Here is a 12,733-nt window from a genome sequence, read left to right as displayed (position 1 = left end):
ATGTGGGTGTGGCCTTGTGCAACTCTTTTTTTTTTTTTTTTTTTTTTGAGACAGGGGTGTCGCTCTGTCACCCAAGCTGGAGTGCAACAGTGTGATCACAGATCACTGCAGCCTCAGACTCCAGGCTCAAGTGATCCTCCCACCTCAGCCTCCTGAGTAGGCGGGACTATTGTAGAGACAGAGTTGCACCATATTGCCCATGGCTGGTCTCAAACTCCTGGACTCAAGTGATCAGCCCACTTCAGCCTCCCAAAGTGTGGGATTACAGGCATGAGGCACCACACCCAAGTGCAAATCTAAACTAATTTTTTGAGGTTAGCTTTTATTTGTCCTTCCTTTTGATATGCTTTTGTTAATGGTTTCAGAATAAGAAATATCACTTTAGGCCGGGGGCGGTGGCTCAAGCCTGTAATCCCAGCACTTTGGGAGGCCGAGACGGGTGGATCACGAGGTCAGCAGATCGAGACCATCCTGGCTAACACGGTGAAACCCCGTCTCTCCTAAAAAAACACAAAAAACTAGCCGGGTGAGGTGGCGGGCGCCTGTAGTCCCAGCTACTCGGGAGGCTGAGACAGGAGAATGGCGTAAACCCGGGAGGCGGAGTTTGCAGTAAGCTGAGATTCGGCCATGGCACTCCAGCCTGGGCGATAGAGCGAGACTCCGTCTCAAAAAAAAAAAAAAAGAAAAAGAAATATTACTTTATGCTATTCTAACTTGTTATATCTCATGGTGGTTGGGCCCATTTTTTTTTTTTTTTTTTTTTTGAGACGGAGTCTCGCTCTGTCGCCCAGGCTGGAGTGCAGTGGCGCCATCTCGGCTCACTGCAAGTTCCGCCTCCTGGATTTACGCCATTCTCCTGCCTCAGCCTCCTGAGTAGCTGGGACTACAGGCGCCCGCCACTGCACCCAGCTAATTTTTTGTATTTTTAGTAGAGACGGGGTTTCACCGTGGTCTCCATCTACTGACCTTGTGATCCCCCGCCTCGGCCTCCCAAAGTGCTGGGATTACAGGCGTGAGCCACCGCGCCCGGCCAGGCCCATATTTTTAATTTTTTTTTTTTTTTTTTTTTTGAGACGGAGTCTTGCTCTGTCGCCCAGGCTGGAGTGCAGTGGTGCAATCTCGGCCCACTGCAACCTCCACCTCCCGGGTTCAAGCGATTCTCCTGCCTCAGCCTCCCAAGTAGCTGGGACTACAGGCGCACGCCACCACGCCCAGCTAATTTTTGTATTTTTAGTAGAGATGGGTTTTCACGACGTTGGCCAGAATGGTCGCGATCTCTTGACCTCATGATCTGCCCACTTTGGCCTCCCAAAGTGCTGGGATTATAGGCGTGAGTGAGCCACTGCGCCCAGCCTCATGTTTTTAATTTAATTTTCTGATAGGAAACCCATTCATTTGGCTAAAAAATAAAACAAAAAGGTATGGCTTATAATCATCCTTTCTCCTCATCTGCCAATGTCTCACTGACCTTGACCTACTCCTCCCTCCATCACACACAGATAAACCACTTTTATTTGTTTCTTTATGCAAGCTAATGCAAATACATATTATTTTTCTCCTCTTTTTTCTCCACTAATGAGAACATACATTGTTCTGCATCTTGCTTTTTCCCATGTAACAATGTATCTTGGAGATTTTTCCATACAAGTGTATTGACGTAAAAAGAATCTGCTAGGTACAGAGAGCTTTCACTTGAGGTATCCTTTAATAAATAAACCACATTTATTTAGGCAATTCTCTACTGATGGTCATTTGTAGTTTCCAATCTTTTGTTATTCAAAGCAATGCCCTGAGTAACATTGTAGAAATGCCATTCTTCACATGGGCATGTATACCTATAGGATAAATTTCCAAAAAAAAAATGGCTGTTGCATCAAATGTGTGTGTGTATCTGTCATACCCATAGATATTGCCCAAGTCCCACCATGGAGACTGAAATCAGTTCACGTTCCTGTAAGCAATGTAGGAAAGAGACTGTTTCCCCATATTCTCACCAGTACTAGTATCAAACATTTGCGTTTCTGCTAACCTAGTAGATCACAACTGGCATCAGTGAGTTTTAATTTGAATATTTATTCCTATTCATAAAGTTGAATATCTTTTCATATGTCTAAGAACCATTCGCCAATTTATCCAATATGCTGAAGAATAACAATGTTACAAGGAGAAAGCATCTGATAAGAAAGCTGATTGTAAATGTCATACTGGGGAGAGGTCCTCCTTATGGTTGTGGCTCTTATTTAAAGTGTTCAACTGTGCTAAAAACATCAGACCATCAGAAAGGCTGAACAATGTTAGAATGTAAAAGGAAACTCATCCTGAGGACTTCCGATCACCAGCCACCAAACTGAATGGCCATGTCAAGCTTTTCCTTATGGGATCTGCCCTGTCCTGGGGTAAAGAGTGAGTACCCAAGAAATACTCATTCAGCAAATACTGAGAGCTTTCATCGATCTTACAATCCAGTGAAGGGAGAGAGAAAATAAACATAATGAATAAGTTAAATCACATGATTTGTTAGAAGGTGATAGGTGCTATGGTGAATAATAAGATTGGATATGGGGACCAGTAGTGGTCAGGTGCGATTTTTAAAAAAGGTGATAAGGGGCCGGGCGCGGTGGCTCAAGCCTGTAATCCCAGCACTTTGGGAGGCCGAGACGGGCGGATCACGAGGTCAGGAGATCGAGACCATCCTGGCTAACACGGTGAAACCTTGTCTCTACTAAAAAATACAAAAAACTAGCCGGGCGCGGTGGCAGGCGCCTGTAGTCCCAACTACTCGCGAGGCTGAGGCAGGAGAATGGCGTGAACCCGGGAGGCGGAGCTTGCAGTGAGCTGAGATCCGGCAACTGCACTCCAGCCTGGGCGGTAGAGCGAGACTCCCTCTCAAAAAAAAAAAAAAGGTGATAAGGGCAGGTCTCATCAAGATGATAACATTTGAATAAAGGCGGTAAGTGAAAAAGTCTGCAGGAAGGTAACATTTGAACAAAAGAGGTAAGTGAAAAATAGCTGCAGGAAGAACACTTGGCAGAGGGAATAGCCACCGCAAAGGCCTTGAGAAGGAGGGGTGCTTGATGTGTTAAGACACAAGGCCAGTGTGGTTGAAGGGAAGTACAAAGGGTAGGGGTAGAGGAGAGCAGGAGGTGATGAGCTAAGAGAGATACTGTCAGCCTGGGATGGGGGTGCACACTTTTAATCCCAGGTACTCAGGAGGCTGAGGTCAGGTGATTGCTTGAGCCCTAGAGTTCAAGACCAGCCTGAGCAACATAGCAAGACCCCATCTCAAAAAAAAAAAAAAAGAGAGAGAGAGAGATAAGGTTGAATATTTCAGGGCCAGTGGATAAATGTAGAGTTACTTCCATCACTTCTCTATGTCTGGTTCTTTTTTTCTTTTTCTTTTTTTTTTTTTTTTTGAGAAAGAGTCTCACTCAGTCAACCAGGCTGGAGTGCAGTGGCATAATCTCAGTTCACTGCAACCTCTAGCTCCCAGTTTCAAATGATTCTCACGCCTCAGCCTCCTGAGTAGCTGGGCTCACAGGCATGTGCCACCACGCTCAGCTAACTTTTTGTATTTTTAGTAGAGACCGCGCCCGGCCTTCTTCTCTATGTGTGGTTCTTACCCACATCTTGTTGCTGCACCAAGGACTTGTTTTCTAGGAGTGGGCAGAGGCAATCTAGTGCTCCGGCTGCTCAGGTAAGCAGAGAGCAAACAACCTAAAAGCCCCAGGCACACATGGGCAATCAATACATATGTTTGTTGTGTGTTGGCTGAGAACTCCTGGCAACCAAGGGGCAATTCCATGCCTTTTTCTCCTGTAACTCTGCTTTTCCTGAAGGCTTCCTTGGTAAATTGTAAACCCTTTCCTTGTAGGGTCTGTGATTTGAGCATCTCACAAGTGGTTCACCTTGTCAGCTTATTTTTCCATTTCTGAATGTCTCCCATTTCAAGTTCACCTTGGAGTGATATTAATCACAACTACATCAGACACCTTCATGAACATTCAAAACCTGCCTTTACAGCCTGACCAATGAATATCACACATGATCTGTCCTCAGTCTTCAGATCTGGGACAAACATGGCTACTGTTTTCTCAATAAGAAGCACTGCAGGCTGGGCGCCGTGGCTCACCCCTGTAATCCCAACACTTTAGGAGGCTGAGGCAGGTGGATCATCTGAGGTCAGGAGTTCGAGACCAGCCTGGCCAACATGGTGAAACCCCGTCTCTGCTAAAAATATAAAAAAATTACCTGGGTGTGGTGGCAGGTGCCTGTAATCCCAGCTACTTGGGAGGCTGAGTCAGGAGAATTTCTTGAACCAGGAGGTGGAGGTTGCAGTGAGCCAAGATTGCACCATTGCACTCCAGCCTGGGCGACAAAGCAAGACTCTGTCTTAAAAAAAAAAGGAAGCATTGCAGGACACAGCAAGATGCCATCTCTACAAATACAAAAAGAATTAAAAATTAGCTGGGCATGGTTGTGCATGCCTGTCTACAGTCCCCAACTATTCAGGAGGCTGAGGTGGGAGGATCAATGGAGCCCAGGAGGTGGAGGATGCAGTGAGCTGTGATCCCACCACCTCACTACAGATTGAGCAACAGAGTGAGACTTGGTCTGAAAAAACAAACAAACAAACAAAAGAAGCAGCACTGCAGGTAGAGTAGTTCTTTACTTTACTTTTTTTTTTTTTTTTCCCCCTGAGACGGAGTCTCGCTCTGTCACCAGGCTGGAGTGCAGTGGCTCTATCTTGGCTTACTGCAACCTCTGCCTCCTGGGTTCAATCAATTCTGCCCCAGCCTCCCGAGTAGCTGGGACACCACGTCCAGCTAATTTTTGCATTTTTAGTAGAGATGGGGTTTCACCATGTTGGCCAGGATGGTCTCGATCTCTTGACCTCGTGATCCGCCCACCTCGGCCTCCCAAAGTGCTGGGATTACAGGTGTGAGCCACCGCGCCCAGCCAAGCAGCTCTTTACTTTTTCTTTTTGTTTTTTTTTTTTTTTTGAGACGGAGTCTCGCTCTGTCGCCCAGGCTGGAGTGCAGTGGCCAGATCTCAGCTCACTGCAAGCTCCGCCTCCCGGGTTTACGCCATTCTCCTGCCTCAGCCTCCTGAGTAGCTGGGACTACAGGCGCTGGCCACCCCGCCTGGCTAGTTTTTTGTATTTTTTTTAGTAGAGACGGGGTTTCACCGCGTTAGCCAGGATGGTCTTGATCTCCTGACCTCGTGATCCGCCCGTCTCGGCCTCCCAAAGTGCTGGGATTACAGGCTTGAGCCACCGCGCCCGGCCACAGCTCTTTACTTTTACACAAGTCTAGAAGGATCTATCCTGCTTCAGAAGCAGGAGGATGGCACTTGGGCCTGAGATGTGCCATGAGAAACCAAGCCTAGGTTTCTTCCAAGCATAATACCAGATGGGAGGGCCAGGCGTGGTGGCTTACTCCTATAATCCCAACACTTTGGGAGGCCAAAGCAGAGGGACTGTTTGAGCTCAAGAGTTTAAGACCAGCCTAGGCAATATAGTGAGACCTTGAATCTACTGAAAATAAAAAATAATAATAATAAATGGAAAAAAAAAAAAGGCCAGATGGGAACATCTTCTCAATATAAATAACATCTCTTCTTTCATAGGTACTTCAAATTTGCTTCTGTGTACTATTCTACCTATTGCTCTCTTCCCTGCATCTTTTAAATGCTAGTTCCCCGGGTACGGTGGCTCACACTTATAAATCCCAGCACTTTGGGAGGCCAAGGCAGAAGGATCACTTGAGGTCAGGAATTTGAGACCAGCCTGACCAACATAGTGAAACCCTGTCTCTACTAAAAATACAAAAAAATTAAGCCAGGTGTGGTGGTGCATGCCTGTAATCTCAGCTAGTCAGGAGGCTGAGGCAGGAGAATCGCTTGAACCAGGGAGGCAGAGGTTGCAGTGAGCCGAGATTGCGGCACTGCACTCCAGCCTAGGTGACAGAACGAGACTCTGTCTCAAAAAAATAAAATTTTTTTTGGCCGGGCGCGGTGGCTCAAGCCTGTAATCCCAGCACTTTGGGAGGCCGAGACGGGCGGATCACGAGGTCAGGAGATCGAGACCATCCTGGCTAACATGGTGAAACCCCGTCTCTACTAAAAAATACAAAAAAAAACTAGCCGGGGCGAGGTGGTGGGCGCCTGTAGTCCCAGCTACTCGGGAGGCTGAGGCAGGAGAATGGCGTAAACCCGGGAGGCGGAACTTGCAGTGAGCTGAGATCCGGCCACTGCACTCCAGCCCAGGCGACAGAGCGAGACTCCGTCTCAAAAAAATAAAATAAAATGAAATAAATAAAATAAAATAAAATAAATTTTTTTCAAAAAAATGCTAGTCCCCTCCTGCTTGATCTTTGTTTCCCCTTTCTCCACACTCCCCACCCCCGCCCCCAAAAAACGAAACAAACAAACAAACAAAAACCAAAAAAAAAAAAACAAAACACAGAACATTGTTCACCAGACAGAATGGCTGCAGGGAAGAAGACGCCCTACATTTTCTATCATAGCAGTAACAAACCTTGGGTGTCACCAACCTTATCATCTGTTCACCAACCAATGCATGTCCAGAGGAGTCACACTACTTAGATAAGAATGGATGGTTCTAACGTTTAAAGAATCCCGCCACTATGAGAAAGGCACTGAGCTGGAACCCACATAGGAGGATCAGATCATTGTCCCTGGCACTGAAGTGCCCCTCAGGAAAGGTAGAGGCCAAAGCACAGGAAAACTGAATGGGTAAAATAATACAAAAGATGTCACAAGTTGTCGACAAGTTGAGGGCTTTGGGGTCACAGTGTCCAGAGGTGTCTGGTGCAGCTCCAGAGAATTTAAGCCAGACTTCCAAGGACCTGGGGGCGGCACAGTGTTGCTTTCTGCATGGCTGGGTGTGAATTCTGCTCCTACCATTAACTAGTGTGACATCAGTGTCACGTTGATGATATTTCACCAATTTTACACCACGGCTCCCTTGCAGGAAAAATGAGCCCAAACACCCACTTCAAGGGATGTTGGGATGCAGAAGTGAAAATAGTGGCTGTTTAGCATATACCTGGATCTACCTCTTGTACAATACATATCATCTATCAGGACCCATCTTGTTCCAAATATCGCCTGAGAACGTCCTGCTGAGATTCTGTCCCATACCCAGACTGAAAGCTCTACCGTCTATCCTGAACCTCTCCTTGCTGCCACCCTGTTTCACGCTCTGGGTACAGGCAAAAGTGCTCAGCGCCCCACCCACTGCCTCCCTAAACATCCCAGGCTGTTGGGAGCACCTCTCCTCCTGCTCACACCTTAGCCTAACCACACGACGCCCCCAGCTGGGTCCGGACGCCTTCCCTCCCCATCAGCAGCGCTCCTTCTGGTCCCTGTGCCTGCTCCTGGGGCCCCGGCGCCCACCCTGCCTCTCACCTGATGTAGGGGAGGAAGGGGTTGACGTGCCCGGAGAGCACGGCGACCACGTAGGAGATGATGAAGGCGGCTGACGACCAGGTCACCAAGAGGAAGGGGACGAAAGCCATTCCCCTCAGGAAGCACAGCATCGCGCCGCCGCCGCCAACAGAGTGCTGCGCCCAGCCAGGCCAGGCGCCGGGTTGCTCCGGGCTGCCTGGAGGCGGCGGCCGGGCGCGGACGGTCACGGACGGTGGGAGGGGAGGCTCCGCGACGGCCGGGGCAGGCCCAGCCCCGGAGGGAGGGGAAGCGCGAGAAGCGGAGCGAGGTGGCTGGCGGCGAGGCTGCCGGGCCAGAGTGGGTGGGGCGCGGGCGGCCCGGGCTTGTTGCGAAACGAGTGAAGTCACAAAGCTGCCCGGCAGGGTCGGAGGCGCGCGGCGACCTCCCAGCGGACGCGACGCCGGAGCCGCCAGAGAGGACGCGGGGGTCGGGTTCCTTTCGCTTTTGGTTCGGACACTCGGCTGGGGCTGGGTTGGGCGCGGGCGGGCGGCCTGGGGTCACTGGCTGGGACGCCCACTCTGGCCTTCCCACCCTGGCCCTACCGCGCTGGCTCTTGCGCAACTCTGGAGAAAAGGATTTATTTCTCCCAACCCCTCCCTCCCGGGGGATTTCCGGAGTGCCGGGCCTCGCACCCCGAGGGCGCCCCCTCCGAGGTCCCGCCGCCGGCGCGTCGCGGCAGAGAGAGTGTCCACCGCGTGGTGACACCCACGCCATCCAGTCGCGCTACTGCTGCGGGGGTCGGGCAGAAGTGTTCAGTGAGGTTCGCCAGGCCACGGGGCGCAGATGTGGCTCCCACCTCAATGGTGAACACCCGAAAACCCAGACAGAGTGGGAACGAGTTGGGTGGAGAGTAGGCGGGTGGGGTGCGGTGCGTGCGGGTGGGACTGCGCTCCAACGGAGCCGGGAGGCCCATTGTGCTGCTTTCCAGCAGAGCGCAACTGGAGAATATTTCCTGGAAATAAGATTTCCCATGCCGGGCACCATGAATAGCCATCACTCCTGGAATGCCATCACTTTGGGAGGCCGAGGTGCGAGGATCGCTTGAGCCTAAGAACTAGAGATCAGCCTGGGTAACATAGGGAAACCCCCATGCTACAAAAAAAAAAAAAAAAAGAAAATGTGGGGAAAAGAAAGAGATCAGCCTGTTACTGTGAAGTAGACATAAGAGACTCCATTTTGTTCTGTATTTGAGATGCTGTTAATCTGTGACTCTACCCCCAACCTTGTCCTTGCAAGAGACATGTGCTGTGGTAACTCAAGGTTTAATGGATTTTGGGCGTGCAGGGTGTGTTTGTTTCTAGAAAAGCTAGGTATTGTCCAAGGTTTATCCCCATGTGATAGGATGAAACAAGGTTGCTAAAAGGTTTATCTCAAGGCACAGGATTTTCCTTTAAACTTATTCATGTCACAGAGATCCTTGTTCTTATGTCTTACTGCTAATTTCCTCCCTAAAAACGATCCTATTGTCCTGCTACTCCCTTATCTTTAAGATGGTAAAGATAATTATCTATAAATTCTAAGGGAACTCAGAGGCCGGTGCCGGCGTGGGTCCTCTGTAAGCTGAGCGCCGGTCCCCTGGGCCCCCGCTTTTCTTTCTCTATACTTTGTCTCTGTGTCTTACTTCTTTTCTCAAGTCTCTCGTTCCACCTAACGAGAAACACCCACAGGTGTGGAGGGGCAGGCCACCCCTTCAGAAAGAGAAAAGAAAAAAAAAAATTCCGGTTCCAGATACTCAGGAGACTGAGTTGGGAGGATCACTTGAGCCTTGGGGGTCGAGGCTGCAGTGAGCCTTTATCACACCACTTCGCTCAGCCTGGGTGACAGAGCAAGACCTTTTCTCAAAAAAAAAAAAAAAAAATTCTCTTTCTCCCCTCGGGGTTCTGGAGTAGCCCAGACTTGGAGCCTTGGCCTAAGATGATTAATGGTGACTTGATACGTTTCAAACCCTGTGAAAGGGATTTGTGTTCTGGAGGCACTTATAAGCACATGATTTTGATAATTTAGGGAGTCTGAGCCCAACATTTGTGGCCGAAATTGTTGGGTCATTGGTGACCAAAGGTCACCTTTCAGCCATATACACATTTCATGGGTGCCATGCTAGGCTACAAAGATGAAATAGTAATAGTACCCTCAGGACTAGGATACTGATCGATCAAAATAACAAAATTAGACCGGACGTGATGGCTCATGCCTGTAATCCTAGCACTTTGGGAGGCCGAGGTGGGTGGATCACCTGAGGTCAGGAGTTCAAGACCAGCCTGGCCAACATGGCGAAACCCCCCTCTCTACTAAAAATACAAAAGATTAGCCAGGCACCATGGCTCTCGCCTGTAATCCCAGCTACTCAGGAGGCTTCAGCAGGAGAATTGCTTGAATCTGGGAGATGGAGGTTTTCTCAGTGAGCTGAGACCACACCACTGCACTTTAGCCTGGGTGACAGAGCGAGACTGTCTCAAAATACAAAAAAAAAAAAAAATTATGTTATGTGGTCTATTAAATGGAAAGGAGAGGATTTTAAAAAGTAAAGTAGAGACATGCCCAGAGCTGAGGGCCAGTGGCCCAGGCTCAGATGAAGGACCAGGGAGATTTTCTGACAGATGACCTCAGACTTTTCAAAAGGAAATAATTATTAACCAGGCAAAGAAAAATGAGATTAGCATTCCAAGCCCAGAAAACAACTGGAGGAAATGCATGCACAGAGCTTGCTTCCCTGGGACTATGAAAGCACTTAAATAAGTGTGAGGCAGCAAATGGAGAGAGGAACAAAGAGGCCAAGTCACCAAAGTCCTGCTGAGAATCTAGGATTATTTTTGGTATTAAGGAGAAACTAGGAACATGGGCAGACTAGTATTTCAAGAGATCACTGGCTGTGGAGTGAGTACCCACCATACAAAACAAAACAGAAAATTTTAAATAAGGCTTTTTAAAAATCACGAAAGCTGGCCAGGCATGGTAGCTCGCAGTTCTATAATCCCAACGCTTTGGGAGGCCAAAGCCAGAACAATATAGTGAGACCCGCCCCCATATCTACAAAAAATTTAAAAATTAACTGGGTGTGGTGGTGCATAACCTACGGTTCCAGCTACACAAGAGGCTTAGGTGGGAGGATCACTTGAGCCTGGAGTTCAAGGCTGCAGTGAGCTATGATCACACCACTGAACTCCAGCCTGGACCACAGATTGAGACTCTATTTCAAAAACAAATAAATAGAAATTTTAAAATGGTCAGGTGCAGTGTAATCCCAGCACTTTGGGAGGTTGAGGCAGGCACATGACCTGAGGTCAAGAGTTCGAGACCAGCCTGGCCAATATGGTGAAGCCCCACCTCTACTGAAAATACAAAAATTAGCTGGGCATGGTGGTGTGTGCCTGTAATCCCAGTTACTCGGAAAGCTAAGGCATGAGAATTACTTGAACCTGGGAAGCAGAGATTGCAGTTGAGCTGAGATAGCAGCCACTGAACTCCAGCCTGGTCAATAGAGCGAGACCCTGTCAAAAAAAAAAATGGCCAGGCTCTGTGGCTCACACCTGTAATTCCAGCACTTTGAGAGGGAGAGGCGGGCAGATCATGAGGTCAGGAGTTTAAGACCAATCTGGTCAACATGGTGAAACCCCATCATTGCTAAAAAATACGAAAATTAGCCAGGCGTGGTGGTGGGCGCCTGTAATCCCAGCTACTCAGGAGGCTGAGGCAGGAGAATTGCTTGAACCCGGGAGGCAGAGGTTGCAGTGAGCAGAGACCGTGCCATTGCACTCCAGCCTGGGCGACAGAGACTCGGTCTTTAAATAAATAAATGAATAAAATTTAAAAATAAAAAATAAAAATCACAAAAGCTAGCAACCATGGTTTCACTGTAATCTCTACCTAGGTTTCTATGTTCTGAAAATCACTCTGTTCCTTCCCTTTTTCCCTTTCCTGCCCAGCTACTGATTCATCGAATAAAAAAAAAAAAAAAAAAAAAAAAAAAAAAACCTCTCCCTAAGCAAAGAAATTATAATGTCAAAGAGAATTCACCTGATCATCTTACCCTTATGTAATTCCCTGAATTAAGCAATTCAATTGGCTAATCACTTTTAACACAAATATAAGAATTGTCTGGCCGGGCGCGGTGGCTCACGCCTTAATCCCAGCACTTTGGGAGGCCGAGGTAGGTGGATCACGAGGTCAGGGAATCAAGACCATCCTGGCTAATGCGGTGAAAACCCGTCTCTACTAAAAATGCAAAAAATTAGCCGGGGGTGGTGGCGGGCGCCTGTAGTCCCAGCTACTCGGGAGGCTGAGGCAGGAGAATGGCCTGAACCTGGGAAGTAGAGCTTGCAGTGAGCCGAGATCGGGCCACTGCACTCCAGCCTGGGCAACAAAGAGCAAAACTCAGTCTCAAAAAAAGAGAGTTGTCTGGCTATAGAACTAACAAGAATTTGTCGCTTAAGATGAATATGTATACACGAGAGAACAGTACCAATCTGAGGCGGAGGGAGTCATGGCAGGCCATGCGTTTAGAAAGTTCCTTCCACTCTTTGACCGAGTACTGGTTGAAAGGAGTGCTGCTGAAAGGGTAACCAAAGGAGGCATTATGCTTCCAGAAAAATCTCAAGGAAAAGTATTGCAAGCAAGAGTAGTCGCTGTTGGATCGGGTTCTAAAGGAAAGGGTGGAGAGATTCAACCAGTTAGCGTGAAAGTTGGAGATAAAGTTCTTCTCCCGGAATATGGAGGCACCAAACTAGTTCTATATGACGAGGATTATTTCCTATTTGGAGATGGTGACATTCTTGGAAAGTACATAGACTGAAATAAGTCGCTATTGAAATGGCATCAACGTGAAGCTGCCCATTCCACTGAAGTTCTGAAATCTTTCTTCATGTAAATAATTTCAGTATTTCTCTTTCATAATAAACTAATGATAACTAACGACATCCAGTGTCTCAAATTGTTTCCTTGTACTGATATAAACATTTCCAAATAAAAATATGTAAATGAGTGGGAAAAGGGGCATGTATACATATATATTTAAAATAAATACACTATAAATGTAAAAGTTCTGTTTTTTTTTTTTTTTTTTCCTAGACAGAGTCTCACTCTGTCACCCAGGCTGGAGTGCAGTAGTGTGATCTTGGCTCTCTGCAACCTCTGCCTCCCGGGTTCACTCAATCCTTGTGTCTCAGCCTCCCAAGTAGCTTGGACTACAGGCATGCCCCACCATGCCCAGCTAATTTTGTCATTGTTGTTGTTGTTGTTGTTTTGTGATGGAGTCTTACTCCCATCGTGC

At 48.0% G+C, this 12,733-nt stretch overlaps 1 protein-coding gene and 1 pseudogene across 2 annotated transcripts in view; one reads left to right on the top strand and one right to left on the bottom strand.

Annotated features, from left to right (window-relative positions):
* Nucleotides 1–9,319, bottom strand: part of DRAM1 (DNA damage regulated autophagy modulator 1) — a 47,976-nt gene extending 38,657 nt beyond the window's left edge. The window contains exon 1 of one of the 2 annotated variants that reach the window (XR_013400567.1): nt 7,429–9,319. Coding sequence is in view for 1 of the 2 variants with exons in the window: in NM_001193971.2 (NP_001180900.1) it covers nt 7,429–7,559 (131 nt within the window). In the remaining variant the exon portion in view is untranslated. 2 annotated transcript variants of the gene reach the window in all.
* A 2,512-nt stretch (nt 9,320–11,831) lies between these two features.
* LOC697558 (10 kDa heat shock protein, mitochondrial pseudogene) lies at nt 11,832–12,373 on the top strand (annotated as a pseudogene).
* The last annotated feature ends 360 nt before the right edge of the window (nt 12,374–12,733 follow it).

This window comes from Macaca mulatta, chromosome 11 (assembly GCF_049350105.2).
Source record: "Macaca mulatta isolate MMU2019108-1 chromosome 11, T2T-MMU8v2.0, whole genome shotgun sequence".
Taxonomy (NCBI): Eukaryota; Metazoa; Chordata; class Mammalia; order Primates; family Cercopithecidae; genus Macaca; species Macaca mulatta.
The sequence above is the reverse complement of the archived record's forward strand: the minus strand, read 5'-3'. Positions and strand labels throughout refer to the sequence as shown.